Raw genomic sequence first — 24,811 nt, 5'->3', positions numbered from 1 at the left:
TTGTTATAATATAAAATAATAACTTCTCCAGAAATAAAGTACAGAGTCAGCTTGGACCACACTGCATATGAGCCTTATGAATTTATCAAGAGGTGATTTTTCGAAAATTGGACCTACACTAGCTACAACACACCTCCCTTTTAAGAATTGCGGGCTGGCTTTGATTATTTCTAATCTGCTATTATTTTTTTATCTCTTGCTGAATGCGTGCTGCTGACAAATAGTGATTAGCATTACAGTTATCATTTAAAAGAGCAGCCAGCATAAAACTGACATGATGCCTGCAATACATCGACCCAGTGTGGGTTAATTATAAATCATGATTCCCATGCACTTTTCTGATGGATATAAATTTATTTGTTGATAAGTGGCCAGTTTATATTCAGTTTTGCCCATCTTCTTTTCCAATTAATTCTCCGCCTTCTTTCTCTTGAAGTCATTGGGGCAAATGTCGACCTTTGTACAATAATGAAATAATAGTCAAATCCACAACCAATTTTACATTTCCTTAAGGAAATAAAATATCAGCAGAGATATAAAACCAGTTACAGATCTTACATCATTATAAAAGTCAAAATCTACCCTAATGTGACTTGCTACAATACAACACTGTCATGATAGATGCTCTCTAGTATCCTGATAAGGAGGCCATTCCTCTTTTGTCAGCCTTGGTGGTCAATTTCGATAGATTGTTAATTGCTAGGATCATTATAGCTATAGTTGATCTTGTCAGAGCTAGTTTCAGAAGAGGTCTCTTGATAGGATTCCTGATATTTCCCCCTTCAATCCATAGTGATGCCAAATTTGCATCCATAAAAATCCTGCAGGCTGAAGTTAGCTGCACCAGCATACACCAATGGATTAAATTTTGAATTTTTTGAGTCTTTTTAGGAGAGTTACTTACTGCCAGCTGAATCACTGAGGTTCTTAAAAATTTTTATAGGATGAATGGAAACTTGTCTGAAATTGACCCCACATAGGGAGACCAGTCTCATTCAACAAAATCTTAAACAAAGTCCAAATAGAGGTCATGCGAGATAACTTTCACTGTACTGCATCCATTGCAAGTTCTATCCTTATTGTATACCAATGACCAAGGTTAGCTATTATATCTTTCAATGCAAATTACATTTTGCGAAAACAACTCTTTTCTCCTTCATGGGCATGAAGGGTATATAGTGCAATAAAGCACCTACCACCAGTCCCGATAAAATCTCCGATCTCCAAACCGCATCAGCTCAGCAATAAAGTTCAAGGTTGAATGGAAAAACCCATGGAAAAATATGAGCCACATGAAGTGATTGGGAATCTGGAGGAGAAACCAAGTATTATTAAATATTCTTTAATGAATCTAGTATCTTTTGCTAAGTACTTATTTAAATTGCCACAAAAGCAGGTCTTTCTGTACTGCTCTCCTGTGTTATATATTTTCAGTTCTTTAATTGCTTTGATATTGCATGCACCAGCTCAGTTGGGTAGAAAATTGATATTGACATAGACATTGATATAGAGACTATCATATCAATGTAACCTGTAATTAGTCGCTAACAAACGGAAAACCATTACTGTTCTAGTTAAAATAGTACGTATTTTCCTCAGAGATAGCATTTTCCTCTACCACATTAGCCAAAGCAAGCCCTGTAGGACCCTACACTTAAAGAAGACGGTGGTATAAATCTACCACATGGTGAGATGCAGCCTCAAAGGAGGACACAACAAAGGACTGTGTTTTTATATTATCCAGTGCCAGTCAAGACTCAAAAGGATCCCTTGTGAACTGAATTAGATATTGGATCTTTAAAAAATGCCCATTAAAAAAATGATTGTGAATCTGAATATTTGAATATGTGAATATTTGGTAGCGTGAAACTGCATGCAAATCATGCCAAATTTTGTTTGATAATTCTCCAGTAAGTGGATTGAACTTCCTTAGGGTGTTTTACTATGTTAAGGGCATTATGTACCATAGCTAACAAAAGAAGTTAAAGATCGGATTAAAGCAAAGGAAATAGCTTAAAAGGATGCCAGTAAAAGTGAAAGGTCCGAGGATTAGGTGCAATTTGGAACCCAACATAAGATGACCAAGAAGCTATAAATACTTGGAAAATGGATTATGAATGCAAGCTAGTGAAATGCGTAAAAGCAGAGTGTAAAAAATTTTTTTGGTATTTGAAAAGCAAAAGATTAGTTAGGACAAATCTGTGTATTATACTATAATTGTAAAGCTGCAGCAAAAACACTTGGTGCTCAGGGACATACACACAACTCATGAACTGGATCAGGCTGCATCTCTTCACTCACTATCTTAGCGCTTGCTCACTCTGCACATACCTGGATGCTCACAGCATCTTTGCCTTGTCTTTTTGTGCTTTGCTCCCTCAGCTATATTACTAATGTCATACTGTGCCACATACCATAGACACAATGTCAGGCCTCTGTCCAATTAGGAGGAATAGCCTTCTACCAGGGAATCCCAGCACAGTAAGTCATCATAGCCTCCAATACCAGACTGGGCCCTGCTCAGGGCAGTCAGAGACATGATCCTTTGCTCAAAACGGATGAGAAGCTGAATCGTGGCAACGCAACACGTCTTGACTGTTTCTGCCCTAATGTAGATTGGTTTCCTTGTGGAATGAGAGAGAACCAAATATTATAGAAGAGGAAAGTGGGTAGTACAGCTATTACTGTGCAGGTGGGGAGGTTTCCGGAGTAAATGAATAGGCAGCACAGAGGGCATGCAGGGTTAGTGCAGGTGTCATTTGGGCGTGGGTGAGTGTGATGTTGCAGGCATTAGTGGTAGAATGTGATCCTTGGTAAGAAATGGGTGCAGTAACAGAAATTGAGTGAGTGTGAGGCACTGGAGAGAGGTATTGGCACTTATCTTGGATTGGTGAAAGTCATTAACCTTCTTCTACCGTGCTGGGCATTCTTCCAGAAGGCTGAGACTACGTCAACACAGGTGGCAATCTCGGACAAGGCTGGCATAGTCTGATGTTGTGGTGTCTGCTGCTTGTCTGGGGGAAGAGAAAGCCTTGCCTGTGTACCACCCCATCCAGTAGGATATGCAGGACCATGCCTGTGAAGTGGAGTGAGGATTCCCCTCTGTCGGCCATGTCTGGGGCAAATGTTAAAGTAGCTCTAGACCAACAGTATGTGTCCACCTGCACACTGGTTTTAACAATGGAGCTGGTAAGAGGAATACCAGTCAATTCTGAGATCTCCAGTGAGTGGCAGGTTGCTCTGGGAGTGGAGCTGGGTAAGATGGCATTGAAATAGGGCTTGATTCTCATTGTGAGGGCTCAAATGGAAATTAAGGTGTTGAATTTGGTAACACATGTTGAGAAAACTTGCTTGGCACCATGACAAAATTCACTTCACCAAATTCGCTTAGAGTTGCTCTTGGTTTTTAAAAAAAATCATAAGATTCCACCCTTTGTGGATGGCTTCACAGAAGAAGTCATGGAACGTGTCTCAGAAATACTAGCTAATCAAGGGACTTGTCAAACTGAGGAACAAGCATCTTAAATCTGTGTCCCCTTGTAATTAGCCTCTCTGCTAAGAGAAAACAGACCTTTCGTTTCAATTAAGTCAACCCTCAACCTCTTCTGTTCTAAAGAAAACAACCCAACTGCAGTTTTTAAACCCTGGCAACATTGTTGTAAATCTTCTCTGTACTCTCTTGTGAGCAGTTATCACTTTCCTGTAATGTGGTAATGAAGACTATACACAAAACTCCAGCTGTAACCTAATCAGTATCTTATATAATTCCAGGATCACATTCCTGCTTTTGTTTTCAGCATTTTTTCCAACACAGGAAAGGTTCTCATTTGCCTTCCTTACCACTTTATCTCTCTGCCCTGACACCTTCAGCTACCTGGGCACTTCAAGATGTTTCACTTGTTCCACTCCTCTCAATATCCATGTACTTGTATTAATTTGATTTGTTTGCTCTCCCCAAATACAAAGCCTCGCATTTCTCCAATTTAATTCTATTTGCCACTTCTTTGTCACTCAACCAAACCATTGTTGTCATCCTGCAGTGTGTCATATGAATATGCTCAAAAAGTTATTTTGGGAGGGAAGGTAAGCAAAAGGTGAATGTTTTACTGGTTACAACACAGAGTGAAGAACCAAGTTCAGATGATTCTGAATTGTTCATTTCATTCTCAAAAATTGGGATAAATTGTTGAGTTACTTTCCAGAGGAAAATCAAAATGATCTGAAAGAGTAGTTACAATCACATGGAGCGAAATGTGGGAAAAAGCTGGGAAGTACAAATCTAATTATGCATGTTGTAGATATAAGAAATGCTGTTCCAATTAAGCAACAACTTTATAGACTTAACATTCTAAAGTTGGCACAGGATTAAAAAGAGATTGAGTGCATGTCAAAGACAATATAATCAAAGTGAGTTGCATCAAATGGAGCTCACCCATAATTATGTTACCAAAACCAGTTGGTATCCAATGATTATCTATGGACTATCATAAAGTCAATGCAGTTATGAAAAATGATTCCTATCCTATTCCACATTTGGAAAACTGTATTGAGAAACTGGGACAAGCAACATATATTTATAACTCAGTCTTTCTCAGAGGATACAAGCAGGTACCTTATCCGATGCCGAATGGACTGTACCGGTTTAAAGTCATGCCATTTGGTACTAAAAATGTCAGCCACATATAAAGACTAACCAATAAAGTTATTTCCGGATTATCCAATTGTGTGGTGTACATCAACAATCTGGTGATTTTTAGTCACACTTGGAAGGAACATTTGGAGTATCTATCAGATCTGTTCAATCGACTTTTGGAGGTGGGCTTGATGATAAATCTGGCTGAGAGTGAGTTCGCAAAGTCACATTCCTGAGCCATGTCATTTGGACACGGAAATATGGCCCCATGAGATGTGAAAACAAAGGTACTGGGGAGTTTCCCATACCATCAATGAAGAGGGAAGTACTACAATTCCTGGGACTGAGTGGTTTTTATCAGTAGTTCGGACTGAATTTTAGCAGCGTGGTTGCTTCGGTGACTGACTTGAAGAAGTACGAAAAGGTTCAGAGGACAGAGGAATGTCTGAAGGCATCTGACAGCCTGAAAGCTGTGTTAACCATTGCCCCAGTGTTAGCCATACCTAACTGTACAAAGCTATTCAAGGTGGCTATCGATGCAAGTGATGTGAATATCACTACGGTACTCTTGCAAGAAGACAATGAGAAGATAGAAAGACCTATGGGGTATTTTTCCAGAAAATTGAATAATCAACAGATATATTCCACGATTGAGAAGGAGACCTTGAGTTTGTTGTTGGCATTGCAACATTTCAATACTTATGTTGACAGTAATGTGTCTGAGACAAATGAAAAATTGATCATAATCCCTTAAAGATTTTGTATAATTTGAAGATAAAAGTTTCAGACTATTTAGATGGCGTTTATTATTGCAGCCATTCAAACTGAAAATTATACACATGGCAGGATGAGCAAGCATAATTGCCGATGCATTGTTGCGACTTTGATGAAGGAAGACAGAGGTGTTTTGTTGCAGAAAAAAGACTGAAATGGACTGTAGTACTGAATGTTTGCATGCTTAGAGACAATGTCATGTATATGTATTGTAGTGTGCTAATAGCGTAGGACTAAATGTTTTTTAAAAATGAAGCCAGCTTTGTACATTGATTTTTTTTTAAAGAGGGGAGGTGTGACGATTCTATGGCTTTGAGAGGTGTATTTTGTCCTGGATATTTTTTTGAAGACAAGTTTTAAGACAGAGGTGGCAAGGATCCCAGGATATTACAGGAAGATACAGAATGCAATAAACAGCTTGTGAAACCTTGATTTTTTTTTAAAGTTGGAACGATACAAGCAGCCTGAATTGATGGGGTCAAGCTCCCACAGAACCAGGATATTTAATTTTAGTTTTTCAGTCGCAGCTGCTAGGGTCTTGAAGCTGGTTATGGAAGCTGTTTATCCTCTCTCTATTACAGCTAAAAGCTGGGGTTCCCTTCCTGCTGCTGGAATTGCATGCGAGATGATCTATTTTACTGAATTGCCTTTGTCAAGGGTGTGTTTATGGGATGTTACTAAATTGGAAGACTTAATGTTTAGTGGTTAAATGATCTATTATTAAGTTAAGTTTTCTAATAGAGTTGTTATTCCAATTTCTTTCATTTGTTGTGTTTTAACTATAGTGTATAAATAAAGTGTGTTTTGCTTTGAGACTAGTAGTTTGGCCAATCAAATTGCATTCGGAATGCAATGCCTGGCACTTGCCTTTACAATAAGAAACAGTTATGGATTTCAGTAAAGCGTTTGATAAGGTTCCCCATGGTAGGCTATTGCAGAAAATACGGAGGCATGGGGTTGAGGGTGATTTAGCGGTTTGGATCAGAAATTGGCTAGCTGTAAGAAGACAGAGGGTGGTGGTTGACGGGAAATGTTCATCCTGGAGTTCAGTCACGAGTGGTGTACCTCAAGGATCTGTTTTGGGGCCACTGCTGTTTGTCATTTTTATAAATGACCTGGATGAGGGCGTAGAAGGATGGGTTAGTAAATTTGCGGATGACACCAAAGTCGGTGGAGTTGTGGATAGTGCGGAAGGAGGTTGCAGGTTACAGAGGGACATAGATAAGCTGCAGAGCTGGGCTGAGAGGTGGCAAATGGAGTTTAATGCGGAAAAGTGTGAGGTGATTTACTTTGGAAAGAGTAACAGGAATACAGAGTACTGGGCTAATGGTAAGATTCGTGGTAGTGTGGATGAGCAAAGAGATCTCGGTGTCCATGTGCATAGATCATTGAAAGTTGCCACCCAGGTTGATAGCCTTGTTAAGAAGGCGTACGGTGTATTAGGTTTTATTGGTAGAGGGATTGAGTTTCGGAGCCATGAGGTCATGTTGCAGCTGTACAAAACTCTGGTGCGGCCGCACTTGGAGTATTGCGTACAGTTCTGGTCACCGCATTATAGGAAGCATGTGGAAGCATTGGAAAGGGTGCAGAGGAGATTTACCAGAATGTTGCCTGGTATGAAGGGAAGGTCTTATGAGGAAAGGCTGAGGGACTTGAGGCTGTTTTCGTTAGAGAGAAGAAAGTTAAGAGGTGACTTAATAGAGACATACAAGATGATCAGAGGATTAGATAGGGTGGACAGTGGGAGCCTTTTTCCTCGGATGGTGATGGCTAGCACGAGGGGACATAGCTTAAAATTGAGGGGTGATAGATATAGGACAGATGTCAGAGGTAGGTCCTTTACTCACAGAGTAGTAAGGGCGTGGAATGCCCTGCCTGAAAAAGTAGTAGACTCGCCAACTTTAGGGGCATTTAAATGGTCATTGGATAAACATATGGATGATAATGGAATAGTGTAGGTTAGATGGGCTTCAGATTGGTTTCACAGGTCGGCGCAACATCGAGGGCCGAAGGGCCTGTACTGCGCTGTAATGTTCTATGTTCTATGTTAGGGTCTAGGCTATCTTCTTAATACATTTTGAAGGAGTTTGGTCTGGTCCATAACAGAACTTTCTCTTAACAAGACAATGCTGTTTATCCCTGATTACTCACGACTTTCCAAGTAACAGTTAATCCAATCTCTCAGTGTTGATTCTAGTAATTTTCCCACATCAAGGTTAGATTGACTGGTCTATAATTATTTGGCCAATCTCTCATAACTTTTCCAATAATGGTACAATGTTTACAGACCTCCAATTCTGTGGTACCCCATTTGTATCTTCCCTTTGAAATAAAGGTCAATATTTACTTTGTTTTCTTATCAGCTGCTGAATTTATATGCTAGCATTTTGTGATTTATGCACAAGGATCTCGAATCCTTGAAACATCTACAGTATTACACAGTCTTTCTCAATTTAAGTAATATTCAACTCCACTATTCTTCCTGCCAAAGTACATAACATTACATTTTTACACGTTATATTCCACCTGCCAAGTTTTTGCCCACTCACTTACCCTGTCTTTATCCCTCTACAGTCTCTTTGTGCCATCCTCTCAGTTTGCATTCCCACCTATAGTGCATCCACATCCTAAATCCAAACCATCAACATATATTGTCCATAATTGTTGCCTCAGCACTGATCCCTGTGGTACTCCACTAGTGACAGGTTGCCACCGTGAAAATGCACCCCTTACCCCATCTCTCTGTCTTCTTTTAATTAGCTGATCCTCCATCTACGCTAATACACTACACCCAATACTTACAGATAATACCTTTCTTATTAGATAGCCCAGTGTGCAGTGCCTTATCAAATGCCTCTGGAAAACCAAATATATTACATCCACTGTTCCTTTTTAACTATCCGGCTTGGAATTCTAATAAATTCGTCAGGTGTAATTTCCCCTTAATGAATCTGTGTATCATATTTCTATATGATATTACATCTATATTTCTAAATGCTCTGCTATTACATCCTTTACAATAGATCCCAATATTTCCTCACAACATGTTAAGCTGGCCTATAGTAATGTTTTTTGTTTACTTCCCTTTTTGAATAAGGGTATTACATTGACAGTTTTCCAATTCTCTGGGACTTCTCCAGAAACTAAAGACTTTTGGAGGATTACTACCGGTGTATCTATTAACCCTGTATCTTCCTGTAATATCCTGGGATGCATCCCATCAGGTGCAAGAAACTTAATGGCTTTTAGCTCTATTAGTTTCCCTAGAATTTTTCTTTAGGCATTGTTAACTATATTTATTTCCTCTCCCTCTTTTGCTCAATTATGTATTATTTTTGGAATGCTACCAGTATCCTCCAATGTGTAGAATTTGGAATGCAGATGATTCAGAGGGAAGGTGAAAAAGCAAATATGAAAAGCAAAGAGGAGTAACAGAAAAAACTGACAGCTGACATTAAGGGGTGGTCTCAAAGTCTTCGACAGGCAAATTAGTCATCAAGGCATGGTAAAAGGAGTGCGGCCAATTAGAGAACAAAAGGGGATTTACACATCAAAGCAGCAGGTATGGCTGAGGTGTTAAATGAATACTTTGTATCTGTCGAAGAGGGGGATGCTACCCAGGCCATGGTGATGAGAGGAAATTCAAAACTGATAAGCAAGGAGCGTTTGATAAACTGTTAGTACTTAAAGTTGACAAGGTACTGGGACTGGGTGAGATGCATCTGAGGATTTTGAAGGAAAAGCTAGTGGAGATTGCATTATGGCATTTGGCCATAATCTTTCAGTCTTCAGTAGACTTGAGAGAAGTGTCAGAAGACTGGAAAATGGTAAACATTATGGCCTTTTCAAGATAGGTTGTAAGTTTAAGCCCAGCAATTATTATTAGTCAATACAACTGCAGTGAATCATAGAATAGAATCATAGAATCCCTACAGTGTGGAAACAGGCACTTCGGCCCAACAAGTCCATACCGACCCTCAGAGCATCCCACCCAGACCAATCCCTCTATATCCCACCTAATCTACACATCCCTGAACACTACGGGCAATTTAGCATGGCCAATCCACCTAAGCTGCACATCTTTGGACTGTGGGAGGAAACTGGAGCACCCAGAGGAAACCCACGCAGACACGGGGAGAATGTGCAAACTCCGGTGGAGAAGCTTCTACAAACAATTATTTGGTATAGAATTAATAGTCACTTGAAAAAAGGTGGGTTGAACAAGAAGAATCAGAATGGATTTCTAAAGGGGAAATCAAAAACTACCAATGTGCTGGAGTCTTTTGAAGCAGTAATAAAAAGGCTAGATGAGGATAGTGCTGTTGATGTGGTGTAAATGTACTTCCAGGAAGTGTTTGATATAATGCCACACAATAGACCTGTTAGGAAACTTATAGGTCATGGACTAAAAGGATATAGCAATGTGGATACAAAATTGCCTGGGCGATGGAAACGAAGTAGTGGTCAATGAATACTTTTCAGGCAGGAATAAGGTTTGTCCAGGAGTTCCTCAAGCATTGGCATTAGGACCCTCGCTTTTCCTGATGTATATCAATAATCTAGATCTTGGTGTGCAAGCTACAGTTTTAAAGTTTGCAGATGACACGAAATTCAGAAGAATTGTTAATTGTGAGGAGGATAGTGCGGAACTCAAAAAGACATAGACAAGTTGGTGGAGTCAGTAGATAAGTGACACGTGGGGTTCAACAGGGGGAAGTGTGAGGAGAACAAAATAAAATAGGGGCCAAAATTTTAAAGGGGGCACAGGACCAGAGGGACCTAGATGGGCAGATCACCGAAGATGGTGGAAAAGTTGAGTCAGCAATTAAGTATACAGTATCCTTGATATTAATAGATTACAAGAGCAAGGAGGTGATGTTGAACTCAAATAAGATACTTGTTAGGCTTTAGGTAGTGTATCATGTACAATTCTGGGTGCCACATTATAAGAAGAATGTACATGCACTGGGGAGAGTGCAGAAGTGATTCACAAGGATGGTTCCACAATGAGAATAGCTTCAGCATGTTGCCTGTGGAGATGGTGTCACTAGGGTCTTGTTCTTGTTTTAGTAGTGTTGCCAGTGTTTCTCTTGCTAGTGGTATATCTATCAATGTGAATAGGGCAGTAACGTCAAATGATACCACGGTCTTGTTGTCATCTATTCTTATGTCCTTGATGGAATTGAGGAACTCTTGGGCTGAGTGGATTGAGTTGGGTGACTTGCTGACAAGGTGCTTTAGTCTCCTTTGTAGCTCCTTGGCTAATCTATATGATGGTGTGCCTGACAGGGAGACTATGAGTCTGAGGGGTACTTCCGGAAGTGAGGTAATCCAGCTTAACAGACACCAGAGTTTAAAATGACAGGTGGGAAAATACAACAGCGCTTCATTGGAGGCTGCACTGATAATGTTATCCAGTAGGGTAATGAAACGTCTGTGGAACAATGAATCAGCTCAGCGAGCCAACCAACCACAAGATTTAAGATGATTTGCTCAAAGATCAAATGTATTGTGAGAAAATAATTTTCACACAGCGAGTAGGTAGGATATGGAATGCACTGCCTGGAAGTGTGTGGATAGAAAAGGTATGGGGAGAAAGCAGGAAATTGGCAATATGTTATGATGCTTTTTGGAGAGCTGTTGCATACACCATGGGCTGAATGGCCCCTTTCTGTGCCATAACATTTCCGTGATTCTGTGAAGTTCCCCATCCCTCATGCAGCACTGGTCCCGGATAACTGTCCACCTTGATGTTTAGGTGACAGACCTCAGGTCTGCCCATGGCCAACTCCCTCGAGCAACTTAGCTGCCCATAGCCAAACAGTGAATGACCAGAATCCTAGCTGTCATCTGTACAGTTTCCAACTACATACCTTTGATTTTGCTGAGCAGATGTACTAAACCCATTAGGCTGACTGAGACCCACTCCCCAGACTAAAGAGGTATGACTGCCTGATGGGCTGACTGACAGTGCTCAAGCCCCTGGATTGAAATCAGAGGCTGCCCATGACTTACTGTGATAGGATCCCTGACTGAATACTGTCTCTGGAGTTGACTGAAGACTAACCCTCTTAGATTTTGGAGAAATGGCTATTTGCATGTGTAGTGTCTTTGGCATGTACATAGCTGGTACATGGTGCAGATGAGAAACTGGCCTAGCAATGTCCAATCCCTTGACTGATAATTATTGAGATGCATGACAGATTGACTGGGATAAACAGCAAGGCAAGAAAGGAATACCGTGATTCTTCATGGTCTAACGGAGGGGACAAGCCACAAAAAAGACAAGACAAGGCAAGGCAAGGCAGGGAAGCTGTGAGCATGAGGTAGCTGCAAAGTGAGCTGCAAAGAGAACAAGCTAGCAGCCTGAGATGCAGTGTGATCCAGTCCATAAACTGGGTGACTGTTTGTGCTTGCAAAGTGTCCTTGCAGTAGTAATTCAATGAGGTGGTAGACTGCTTCAAAGTACAGCGTTAAAGTATACAAGGGTACTGCAAGTGGATTGATGATATGCCCCATGATGATACATTGAGGCTGGTCCATGTTGGATGCCATTATCCTTGGATATAGAATGCATGCAGCTGTTGTCCATGGAATGGATATAGATGTTGCTGCCGATGTTAAGGTTAGAGGTCTGGAGATGCAAGTGGTAAGCTAGAGATGCCAAATACCTGCTTAAACATTCATGTTGGAAATTTGTGGTATCCAGTTTCTATCCTGTGTGTGGGAAAATGGGAGAATGCATATTAATGAGGTGAGATTAAGTTTCAATGAGAGTGATAATCAGCAATAATCCCCATTAATAGGCCTCCTGTTGCTCACTAGCAAGAAGTCTTGATGTCCTAGACTTGGTTGGATAAAAGTTACTTTTTAGTCCTGACATCGAGAAAGGTATTCCTTCACCTCTCACCCAATTTTCCCCCTTTTTTTGCCATAACCCACATTGCTCCAGGCCTGGGAAGGTTCCACCCACTACCTGGACATACAGGGTTCTATATGCAAATAGGTCATCTGACTGGTCTTAATCGGTGCACTGAGGTGAACAGTTTTATGAAAGAAAAGGGATTACAAGCTGAAATAACTCCACAGAAGCCAGTATGCTGTCACCAAGCCACCCTTTATTTACACATGGATAATACATGATACTGAGCCAGCTAGCTCAGAGCCAGCTCCTGGAGTGAGCAGAACCCCTGACACTCTAGTTTATACATTTCAGCCAGGAATGTCTGATTGGACCAGGTTAACAGCCCCAGTCAGGGGACTCATATTCTGTAAGGTCCACCTGCCTGACCTCATTCCATTCACTACATCCCCCCCACCCCTCTAAGCCCTGGGATGTAGGCCCGTTCTTTTTACTGTAGCGTCTCCTGGGGTATTTTCACACCAGGTCCAGTTCATCAGTCTCAGCCTCGGATACTGGTGACGTGTACTGGACTATAGCTCATCTCTTGCACCCAAGCATCTTGGAAGAAATTCATCTTTTCTCAGGCAGTAACAGTGTCAAGGCTGTGATATCTGCTATGTCCATCTTGGCTTCAGACGTTTCTTTGACACGAGACAGAACGATGTTCTGAGGGGCTGGGTATGTTTTGCTCCTGTCCTATTTGCAAGGTTACAGCTTTGATGTGGTCCAAATGCTTGATCAGGACTGCCTCTCTTACCTGAACTTTGTATATCACAGGACCTGATTTTGCGTCGACCATGCCTCTTACCCATGCAGGGCCATTTCTGTGGTTTCGACACCAAGTTTTGTACCCTGAAATAAACTGTTTCTCTCACTTAGTGGAATCTTCTGTCTGGCATTGGCGTTCCTGGTTCCAACACCCCCACCCCACCTCCCCAGGCCTGGGAAGATCAGATCTAACCTGGTGTGGAATCTTCTTCCCATTAGTAACTCTGTTAGAGCTGTCCTTGTAGTTGTGTCCTATAATCAAACAGCAACTGGCACTGTTTGGTATTGAAGCTGCAGGCTGTTTCTTTAAGCCCACCTTCAAAGTTTGGACTGGTCTTTCTGCCAGACCATTGGACAATGGAGCTGTCCTTATATGTTGAATTCCATTCGCCTTTAGAAAATACTTGAATTCCTTGCCGGTACATGATGGTCCATCATCTCACAACTTTTCAATCATTGTCCCCATGTTTGATGAATGAGCTCCATGCATGTCCAACCACTTTGAATGGGCTAATGACTAAATGGCAATGATTAAAACATACAGCCCATGTAAAGGCCAGCATAGTCGATGTGTAACCCCAACTCCAGGGTTTACTCTGCCATTCCCATGAATGTGGGGGAGCTGCTGATGGTAATTTTTGTCCTTGTTGGCACTCTGGACATCGCACCACCAATGCAGCTATATTAGTATTCAATCCTGGCCACCAAACATAGCTTCTCGCCAATATCTTCATTTTCAAAACCCCTGGTAGAATCCTGACAGAATCTGGTGGTGACCTTTGCTCCGGTCAGTCACGCTTCCTCCCCATAATAAAATGCCATCCTTTATGGTGATCTGGTCTCACGAGGTCCAGAAATGTTTTAGTTCTGGTTGTGATGGTCCTTTTATTTCCCCTGAACAGATCTTTTTGTGTCCACAGTCTGATATTGTCAATAGCGAATGAAAGGGTGTTCAGAAAGTTTAAAAGCAGGAATGGACTCTTCCATTGGTGGTGTATTTGCCAGCTGGAGGTAGCTCAAGGCATTCGCATTTGCTACTTGGCCTCCTAGACAGTGTTCCAACTTGTAATTATACACACTTAGAATGAAACCACACCACTGAATTTGACCTGAAGCTATGGACAGCATGGCCCTGTCCTCTTTAAGTAGATGTAGCAGGAGTTTGTGGTCTGTAACTATTAAAAATTTACATCCATAAAGGTATTGGTGGAACTTTCTTAGACCAAAGATGACAACCAAATCTACCTTCTATATCTGGGCGTATCTTTGTTTGGCATCAAAATTTGGGAAGCATATGCTATCAGGCATTCTTCTCCATTGGGCCACTGGTGAGCCAACACTGCATTGATACTATATCAGGTGGCATCACATGTCCACACTGCATCTTGCTTGGGATCATAGTATGCCAACACCTTAAATGACAACAGCAGCTCCTTCACTTCCCTATAGGCTACATCTTGACTATGAGACCATTTCTAAAGCTGATCCTTTTTAAATAGCAAATGTATGGATCCCAGGATGGAGGCCAGGTTATGTACCAATTTCCTGTAATAATTCACCAACCCAAGCAAAGACCTAAGCTCCTGTACAGACGTGGGAACCGGGGCAGTTTTGATTGTCCTCACTTTATCTTCCAAAAAGTGTAACCCAATCTTTTCAACTCTGTAGCCCAAGTATATCATTTGGATGCCTGGAATACAATTTTCTGTCCTAAGACCTACCTCCACCTTGGAAAACGTTTAAGCACCATATCCAAGTTCTCTAAATGCTCTTTATTGGTCTTCCCAGTTATTAGGATGTCATGCAGATAAATGGTGACCTGGGGTAGACCTTGTAAAATGTTCTCTATCATCCACTGGAAAATGTCACAAGCTGATGATACTCCAAAAGGCAGTCTCGTATATCCGTTCAAACCTTTATGGGTATTAATTGTAGCATACTTCTCTGAATCTTCATCAAATCACAATTGCAAATACGCATGTCTCACGTTCGACTTCATGAAGGACAGCCCCTCCCAGTCAATTTTGCATGTAAGTCCTCCATGCCAGGGACTGGGTATTTATTCAGCCGCGAAAAGCAGTTAACCATTTGTTTGAAATCCCCACAAAGGCGAACTGACCCACTGGATTTCACAATTGGTACGACTGGTCTTCAACAGCAGAATCGAATGAGTCAGGCTTCCCAAATAGCGGCAGGATGCCAGTAATGCTTACCCCAACTCAAAGATGACTATTGCAAATGAATCTCTTCAGAGGCATGATTTTTTCCTGCCGCCACTGAAATAACTCCACAAAGGTCGGTATCCCATCACAAAGTCACCCTTTATTTACATACGCATAGTACGTGACAGTGACCCAGCCAGGTCAGAGCTGGCTCCTGGAGTGAGTAAAACCTCTGACACTCCTGTTCATATCTGTCAGCCAGGACTCCCTGATTGGACCAGGTTCACAGTCCCAATCAGCGAACTCATATTCCATGAGTTCCACCTGGCTGACCTCATTCCATCACTACACTAGACAAGTAAATATTGTTGGAACTATCTAAGTTTAACTGCGTATCATGAGGTGTTAACCTGTTGAGTAGTGGACATTTTCATGCCTCTGGTTTACATTCTGGATACTTTGCCTCATTATAAATGTATGATTGATGAAAAATGACATTACCTACCGCTATCAGCAGCAACTGATGAATCATCATAGTCAGACTCATCTCCTAAAATTAGTTTAAATAAAGACAAGTTTAATTAAGATCAACTACAGTTTAAAAAAAACGCTCAGTGCTGCAAGCAAAGATTGAAAAAAACAACTTACTTACAACAAAAGGCTGCATTGCGTTTCGAGTCACTGGCAAAACCCACTGAATGAAGAAACATTAATTACTCTATTATTCTGTCTGATGTTATAATCAAAGCATAGCATAAACCATGTGTACAAGCAAAACTTCCAGAATCAAAGAATTGTTATCAATTTGAATAGGTACAGAATCAAATGGCTGTCAGTTGCTAAGTCGAAAACCCCACATCATCACCACTAGGTACTAGCATTCAAATTAAACACTGGTATTACATAACATGATAAGCAATTTTGAAGTCACTGAGGGATAATGTAACCTATTTCATAAATTGTATCAAAGTGCTGAGAAGTTATTTGGTTAATTGTTTCTGTGCTGTACGTCTCTTTGATTCTAATTGCTTCAACAACCCTGTCAACCTGATTACAATGCCAAGTTTTGTTCTTTTCCACTATTTTAAAAACTACCTTAGAACTTCTATCCCCAATCAGACTGTTTTCTTTTTAAAGTTGGTTAGCTTAGTTGTCTGTCCAGCTGGTTTGTGATGTATAATGATGTCAGCAGGGTGGGTTCAAATCCTGCACCAGCTGAGGTAATCATGAAGGAATCTTCTTCACAACTTCTTCCCTTACCCGATGCATGGTGACCCTCAGGTTAATCCACCACCAGTTGTCTCTTTCAAATGAGAGAGCAACCCTATGGTCTGATAGGACTATGATGACTTTATTTAACTTGCACAAATAGTTCTATTAATTTTAGTAAGCAATGTTGACATTCTTAGAATAAAAATTACAAAGTATTTAATGCACTCATAAAACACTATTTTATCCATTTCTTTTACGAAGGCATTAACCCATTTACAATAACTAGAATCAGCTCTTCCTTGCATGACTAAAGTTCTATAACAAATAACCATGTCCACAATATTTGTCAAATGAGATTTATCTTTTTCATGGGATGTGGGTGTCAATAGTATTTGTTGCCCATCCCTAATTATCCTTGAACTGAGTGGCTTGTTCGGCCACTTTAGAGGGCAGTCAAGAATGAACCTCATTGCCAGTCACTTGTACGTCAGTTTGGATAAGGTTGGCACATTTCCCCCCCCCGCACATGACATGAGTGAACCAGATTTAATTTTATGACAATTGATGATAATTTTATAGTCACCATGACTGAAGCTTTTAATTCCAGATGTTAATTGAATTAAAGTTCCAAAAGCTGTCGTGGTGAGATTTGAACACTTGTCTCTGAAACAAAAATAACCTGGATCTCTGGATTGCGAGTACAATGATATATCACTGCATTGCCATCTCCCCCTTTAGGGATAATATTACTTTGATTTTCCTCCTCCAATTTCACCTGTTCTTCTGATGTGCCTGGCTTGTGTTGATTCAACAGGTGTCACCAGTCCTTAACACACCTGACCATTCTTTAAGTATACCAAATGAATATTTTAAAAATTATTATTACTGAAGAGAAATTATAGCCAAGTTAATGCTGTCCTCACCCAATGTCCAGATATCATTGGAACCAGCGAAATATAAGGCCTGTGTTAGAAGCCTTTATTATCACCACTATCTCCTTCAGCAGACTATCTCACCTTGCAGGATTCTCATTTGCTTAAGGTGAATGAATGTTCCCCTGTATCAACATATTACATATTATGTAAGGCATTAAGAAGATTCTGCATTCCAACTCTGATACACATTGTAGGGCACTAATTGATCCAAGTATCTGAAAAATGTTTTGAACAAACTGAAGGTTCATTTTGCAGCTTTAAGTTAAGCTCTAAATGGTTTCAGACCTTAAGTTGATTATCCACAGTCAAGTCCAGGACCAGTTACCTCATTAAAAACAAATGAGGCATTATAGATAAACTCAACATGAAAACTTGATGTGTTGACACTGGAGAGTTTTCTGAGAACTCAATATTAAGATTTGCTACACTGACTACAAGTTGGCCATTTTGGTGTTATTCTTTCGTGTTAGCATGTGCTACCACACTGTAGCTAGATATCTACTGTTCAGATACAATCCAAGAATTTCAAAACCATCATAAAGCTATGGTTGTATAGAAGCATGGATGATTCTAGCATGATCCAATTATTATTGTGTTAGTCCTTATTAGAATAACTGAATGTTGTGGAATCAGTTATGCTCATGTCGTTTTAATAATGGAGTCGTCAGTGTGGAAAACTAGTTTAAGTTACTATGACAATGGTAATCAGTCTGTGTTGTAATGTAGGAAATGTAGCCAATTTGCATTCAACCAGCCCAGTTAAGAGCAATCAGTCAATGATCAGATAATTTGTTTTTGTGTTTATGTTGATTGAGATATAAGTATTGGTTGGGACAGTGAAGTTAATTCCCCTGCACCACGCATTGAAAAACAAATCATTACATAATCCAGCCATCTTAACTCTGAAAAATACAAGCGAGAAACTGTCTTTTGCTCAGAAACATAGATAAATGTTTGAAAAAAAATGTACGTTACAATTATTTGAGTACACAAATACAATGTAATAATGGATATTTGACTGGGATGCATTTGTGTGTATGTATCATCTGTTTAATGATACAGACTATCTTAGACTCTCATGGTGATAAGTACAACCGTATCATATGTTTTTCTGCAGAGTAACATTTACCTTTAAGATGCTCCCCCCCAAGAGATGTTTTGATTTCCTCCTCAAAGCTATTCTTTCAAACTTGGTTCAAAATTGTGTTGAACTGTTCAGCTTGGTACTGCTCATAATTGTGGGTGAACATAACAACTTCTAGGTCAATCCAATATGATGTTCATTTTTCCTGCAGACCTTGAAGACACTTTGATAAAAGTGTAATTTTGTCCAACCAATATTGTGCAAGTACCCTGCAATAAGTGTGCATTCAAAGAAAGCACCACCACAACAAAGGTAATGCAAATTTGTAGCAATATTCAACAATGTGGTCTTTCAGTTAATTTGCCTGTAGAATGTTTCCCAATTTATTGGAGCAAAGGTTAATTGTCTTCATTACAGTGATTGTACTGAATAGCAATAATGATGAACAAATAATTCTTATTCAATTTGTCATTACTGCGTTGAGATTTCTTTTGGGTGTGACTACAGATCTAGACATACACATCACATTATAATTAATAATATATATATGGTTTAATTTATTTGGATCCATCCCACCTTAATTAGCTCCATTGTGGGTCTGAAGCCACTGGTATCAAGTTACCTAATAAAGTTTATCCTGATAAACTTAAGCTGTGAAATTAAAGTATGTAATACTAAAACAATGGAAACTCTCAGCAGGTGAAGTAGTTTCTGTGAAGAGAGAAGTATAGATTCTGTGTGGAATTTTTTCATTTTCAGTTGAAGTGTTTTTTCCAGTGTGATGTTCAGCATCAGTCGCAAAGTGAGTGGGGGCAAAGATCTTGATCTTGCTCCAGTTACCTCTTCTGCTCAAGTACTCATAGGGGGAGGAGAAGCCACACACAGACCTCCCACAAGATTTTTCTTAAGACATTCCTGACGTTCCCAGACCCTCCATCCCCACCTCCGCCTCTGATGCCAAAGCCTGTAGAAGTCCATGTCTGGAACAGTGACCCTGAATTTGGGCAGGATACATCCAGCAGGCATGGACTGTCTAGGCCCAAATGAATCTGGTGATGTCCACTTGTGTTTTTCAAGTCAATTACAGAGCAGGATCCCTCCATCCAGCTGTGAAAGTTGACTACATTTAGATGTAGTGGGAAGGAGAGAAAGGGAAAAAAACTAAGGCTGTGCAGTGACACAGTATGAGTGACACATAACTGTGAATAACTTTTTGTTTACAAATTACATCCTCACTTGCATTCTTAACATGTCTAGTCCATGTCATTTTCACTGTAGGACCTGATTAAGTAGCATCCATGTAAGAGATGAAACATTTTCAGAATTGCAAGAATGAAAGGAATTGAAATGGCCAATAATTCTTCATTTCACCAGCAACCAACTACTTGATTACAGATAGCGTCAGATGTCATGAATCCTTTAATTGTGATGTTAAGGACTGCAGTCAAGCCATTACAAATACTGAGGCTAAACACTGTATGCAGGGATTATTTGAAGTCTTGGCCTGTATACACTTATCCATGCTTATCCATCCATCCTGAGGCAGCGGTGCTAACCACTAAGCCACCATGCCACCCTATTGGACAATTCATGTGTCCATGCATGGAAGGGGAAGGTGCCAAAAGGTGAATACCTTCCATTTAGCCAGCACCATCATTCTGGAGTGCCAGGGAAGAAAAAAATCATCATTGTAAAAATCCTGCCTTCACTGTGGGGCAAATGTGGGGAAGGTAGTGTCACCTTTACTTTGTCTCGCTGCAACATTTTAAACTAGCAGCAGTAATTTAGTTTTGTTTTTGGAGGATAACCATAGGACACCCATTCATCATTCTTCCATTCCCAATACTCCAGGCATTTTTTATTTGAACCTTTCTCAATCTCATTAGTCTTCTACCACCAACAGATTTTCCCTTTTCTTCTTATTTCAACCTCCCTCTTTCATTTACAACTTTTATATTTCTAACATATCCCAGTTCTAATCAAAGGTCATAAATCTAAAACATTAACTCTCTCCATAGATCTTACCTGGCCTGATTACTATTTCTAACATCCAGTAGTATTTTGCTTTTGGATGAATGTCTACTATAACAAATATCTACATGGATGCAGTTATTAACTTGGCATCAAAGTAGAAGTTCAATTTACAGCTAAGCAGACAAACTAGCCCTCTTACCAGTTACTTCACTGTGATATTTTTGATCCATTAAACATGACATATTGATCCAGTGAATTGGATTCAATTCACAATCTAATATGACACCACATGCGATCAATCTAAAACTATTTTCATGAATGAAAATTTGCTGCTGTAGAGTATGTAATTTGGTCAATACATATTGGGCACATTCTCATATTACTGTCTGGGCATTAAGACAAAAACCAAAAGAAATAAAATTTTAGCATTTCTATATAGGGGATGGAGGTGGTGGTGGGGTTTGCTGGAGAAGCAGGAGATGTTGTATGGCAACTGTAATGCCTGTGTCATCCAGGTGATAGATTGAACATCTAACTCATCATATTTATATAAGAAATTCTCTTTGCTGTGATCAAAATTAAAAACAAGAATATTACACTAGGAATCAATATGTATTTGTACAAAAATTATTATTTGCAAGATTTCAATCTTACCTGCTGTATCAGTCCAATAAAAAGATGAATCAAAAATATCTAGAAGGCAGGAGAAAATTTTAAAATATTATCAAATGAATATCATTACTAAGTAAAAAAAGTTTGAAGTTAGTGCTAACATTGCACCTATTAACCTTGTCAATCACACTGCTTTTTAACTATCATGTCACTCTGAAAGACTGCTTTTTTTTAGAAAAGAGAAACAATTACCCTGAGTAATGCATGGAAACAGAAACCCCCCGCAGAATATTTTTTGGGTAGTTAGAGTATACTAAAATTCAGGTTACAAAAATTAAAAAGGGTATTTAGTTATTCACCTGAGCATGTATGTTCTGTTCAAATTTGAATAATAGAATCATTAGATCACAAAGGCAACTATTTGGCAAAGAAAGAAACTGTACCCTGCCAATTTCTTTAATTGGCAGAAATACCAATTAAAGGTATTTGGCAAAACAAATAATGTTACATGAAGCAAAATTTCTGCTATGCTGTAAGTGGTTATGATCTGGAATGCAATACAGAAGTTAAAAATTCATATAAGTGCAGTGAAAATTAATGTGGAATTTTAAACTACATTTTGCAAACTGCTGCAAATGAAGGTAGATGCCATGTTTATGTAGATTATTTATAGTATTTGTTTGGCTTTTGAATCCAAAGTTAAATTCATGATTATTATTATTTGCAATTAACACTTCAATTACATTAATCCAATTAACCACGCAGGGCTTGCATTTGGGATTGGCCTTATCTTGAGGAAATAAGCAGCAGAAGGCTCACAAACAGGAAAACAAAATCTCCAATAGCTTTTTGATAATAGTTTGAAATAGCCAGCTACACAGATATGAGGAATATACAAAGTTTTCTTGTCCCAGAACAGAATGTTTATGTACCTGTAGTGAGTTTGCAGAGTTGAATTGTACTTTTTGGTTCAATATGGCATTGTACTTTAGGTGGGGTAGTGGAGCAATTAGTTAGAATCTTTTAATGGTCCTGGAAAAATCATTTTACTGGTGATTAGAACTATGGCTGCCCTTCAAAAGTACATCATTTACTGTAAAATGCTTTGGAATACACCAAAACCACAAAAACAAGCGAGATAAATGTTAATCCTTTTTTATCTTCTTTGACTGAAGTCTGCAGTCCCTTTCAGTACTTTTCCTTTTCTTGTGCAACAGTAATTTTGGTTCAAAATTGCACAGCTTCACCTAAGGAAAATTACAGTAGAGTGCATGATCTATGTTTAGGATGGACATCCATCCCATATCTCTGCCATGTAGAGTGGTTGCCCATGATTTATCTCTTCATAGACTGCACATTTGTGCTTTGTGTAGCTTGAGAAAACAATCATTACAACAGACATTTATTCCCATTAATTGGCATGTTATCATTTTCTTATTTCAAAATTCATCCACCAACAAGGCAGGTGTTAACAGCCTTTTGTCAAACTTCAAATGGAAAACAAACCTGTGGAAAAACAAAATGCACAAAATGGCGTAGTTGTTTGAACTTTGGATTCAAATGCTAGGGTTTCAATATCATAGCTATACACCATTGCTCAAGAACAATGATATCATCATTTAATTAGCTAGAGTGTAAACCGCACAGATATAAAAGCAGTTTTAATTCAGCTCAATGGTTTTCATTTAATTAGCCAGAAAATAGGATGGGACAAATAGTGTGATCCTTGGTGCACAGGCATTTTGGAGCAAGAAGCTGACCTTCTTGGCATATGCTAAGGTAAACCCATTACAGAACATAAACATTCAATGGTCAGTGTACCTTATGCTAAAAGCAGAATATAATGAAGACCAATGAAGAACAAATTGTTTGCTCCCATATATGAGGACAGTAGTTTATTCTCCCTATTTATACAGTATGACAGAAAGAATGAACTGAGGTGACACAAATCAGGAGAAACTGCTGGAAGAGGGACGAGAATGGTGTCATCCTTAGTGTGGTTAGTAGCTTTGTACTCCACAAAAACACTGCGATTCCTCCCAGATAACATTTCAGTAATCCTAGTGATGTGTTGGAGGACAGATTATAGGACGAGAGTCACATCCTAAAAACTTCTTAAAACACTGGTATCTGGAGTTATGAGGAAAGCAATATGAGCTGTTGTGGCAGCAAACTGAGCTTGTACCAGAGCAGTTTGAACCAATATGGCAGTGAATTTAGTTTCCATAACTTTAGTCTGAGATTCCACTTCAGCATTCATATTTTATGTTGGTTCTGTTTGTGCTGCAATTGAAACATCAGCTATTACAGGCTGCATCATGGTTGGGTTCATAATAAATGTATTAATTCCCCTTCATTGCTATTTTCCCTAGCCCTAGGTCACAGACTTACCTCATTACCTATACACCATACCAATATGGTGCCCTGCTTGTTGTATTCTCCCACTTGCCTCAGGCAGAAGTACTGACCACTTCCAGGACCTCCTGGGAATCCTAGTGCTGTGCTACTGGGAATATGAACTGTCATGATCGGTTCATCCTATTTGACTCAGACATTGTGGACAGGGGTCAATTGGCCCTACTTTGCTGACAGGGATTTAGAGGTCTTCCAGGACCGAGTGTGTGCAGTTAACACCGTTAAGAGTGTGCTCTGAGACGTTTGTGACTGATGGATGTCTGGAGGAGCAAATAGTGAACTGGAATCATCAGGCAACCTCATTTTGAGAAGTGTCACTGTCTAGTTTCTATCTGGAAGGTAGGAGAATGGGAAACTGTATTTCAATGGGATCAGATGATGTAATAATGAATGTTAATTAATAGATGATACATGCAAATAGGCCTCTCATTACTCACTAGTGAGAATCTTATCTTGCCATTCAAATTTTGGTTGGAAAATGGGACATTTTGTTCGTAATGCTGGAAAGCTCATCGCCACCGGTCTCACATGATTCTTCCAACTTTCTCACAAATGCCTATGTTGTTTAGTGCCAGGGAAGGTTCCAGCCACTGTCTCAGCTTATGACACTTATTTCCGTAAAAGAGAGGAAAGAATAATATTGGATATTGTGCAATGTGCTTGGGTGATGTGGCTATTGTGGCTAAATAGCTGACGGCCTATGCAAGCTATGAATTGTGAGTGTGAGGTTGCAGCAGTGTTAAATGTGTAGAGGTGTCATGAAACCATGAAGGTTATCTGTCATGATTGATCAGTGTTGTTGGTGGGTGAGAGATGGGGATGTGGAACTTCCGTATGTATGTTACAATTTCTGAAATACGGCATTTCATTGAACCTGACTGCACTTCACTCTATCTAGTCTACTGTATTCGCTGCTCACAATGCGGTCTCCTATTCACTGGGGAGAGAAAAAACAGACTGGGCAACCACTTTGTAGAACAGAGATAGTAGGAACTGCAGATGCTGGAGAATCCGAGACAACAAGGTGCAGGGCTGGATGAACACAGCAGGCCAAGCAGCATCATAGGAGCAGAGAGGCTGACGTTTCGGGCCTAGACCCTTCATCAGAAAAGGGGGAGGGGAAGGGGGTTTTGAAATAAATTGGGAGAGAGTGGGAGGCGGGTATCCCCTCCTCCCACCTCAAGCCGCACCTCCATCTCCTACCGACCAACCTCATCCCGCCCCCTTGACCTGTCCGTCCTCCCTGGACTGACCTATCCCCTTCCTAACTCCCTACCTACACTCACCTTTCCTGGCTCCATCCCCGCCTCTTCGACCTGTTTGTTTCCTCTCCACCTA

At 39.9% G+C, this 24,811-nt stretch overlaps 1 protein-coding gene across 1 annotated transcript in view; it reads right to left on the bottom strand.

Annotated features, from left to right (window-relative positions):
- The window catches only part of LOC109936697 (diacylglycerol O-acyltransferase 1-like), a 173,330-nt gene that overhangs the window by 39,615 nt on the left and 108,904 nt on the right, over positions 1 to 24,811 (bottom strand). The window contains exons 6-9 of the mRNA XM_048606009.1: positions 21,101 to 21,139; positions 15,894 to 15,935; positions 15,747 to 15,791; positions 1,197 to 1,309 (exon numbers count right to left, since the gene is read on the bottom strand). Coding sequence (XP_048461966.1) covers positions 1,197 to 1,309; positions 15,747 to 15,791; positions 15,894 to 15,935; positions 21,101 to 21,139 — 239 coding nt within the window. The remainder of the gene's footprint in view (positions 1 to 1,196; positions 1,310 to 15,746; positions 15,792 to 15,893; positions 15,936 to 21,100; positions 21,140 to 24,811) is intronic.

Source organism: Rhincodon typus, chromosome 15, assembly GCF_021869965.1.
Source record: "Rhincodon typus isolate 14 chromosome 15, sRhiTyp1.1, whole genome shotgun sequence".
Lineage (NCBI taxonomy): Eukaryota > Metazoa > Chordata > Chondrichthyes > Orectolobiformes > Rhincodontidae > Rhincodon > Rhincodon typus.
Note: the sequence above shows the minus strand (reverse complement) of the source record. Positions and strands in the feature narration are given on the sequence as shown.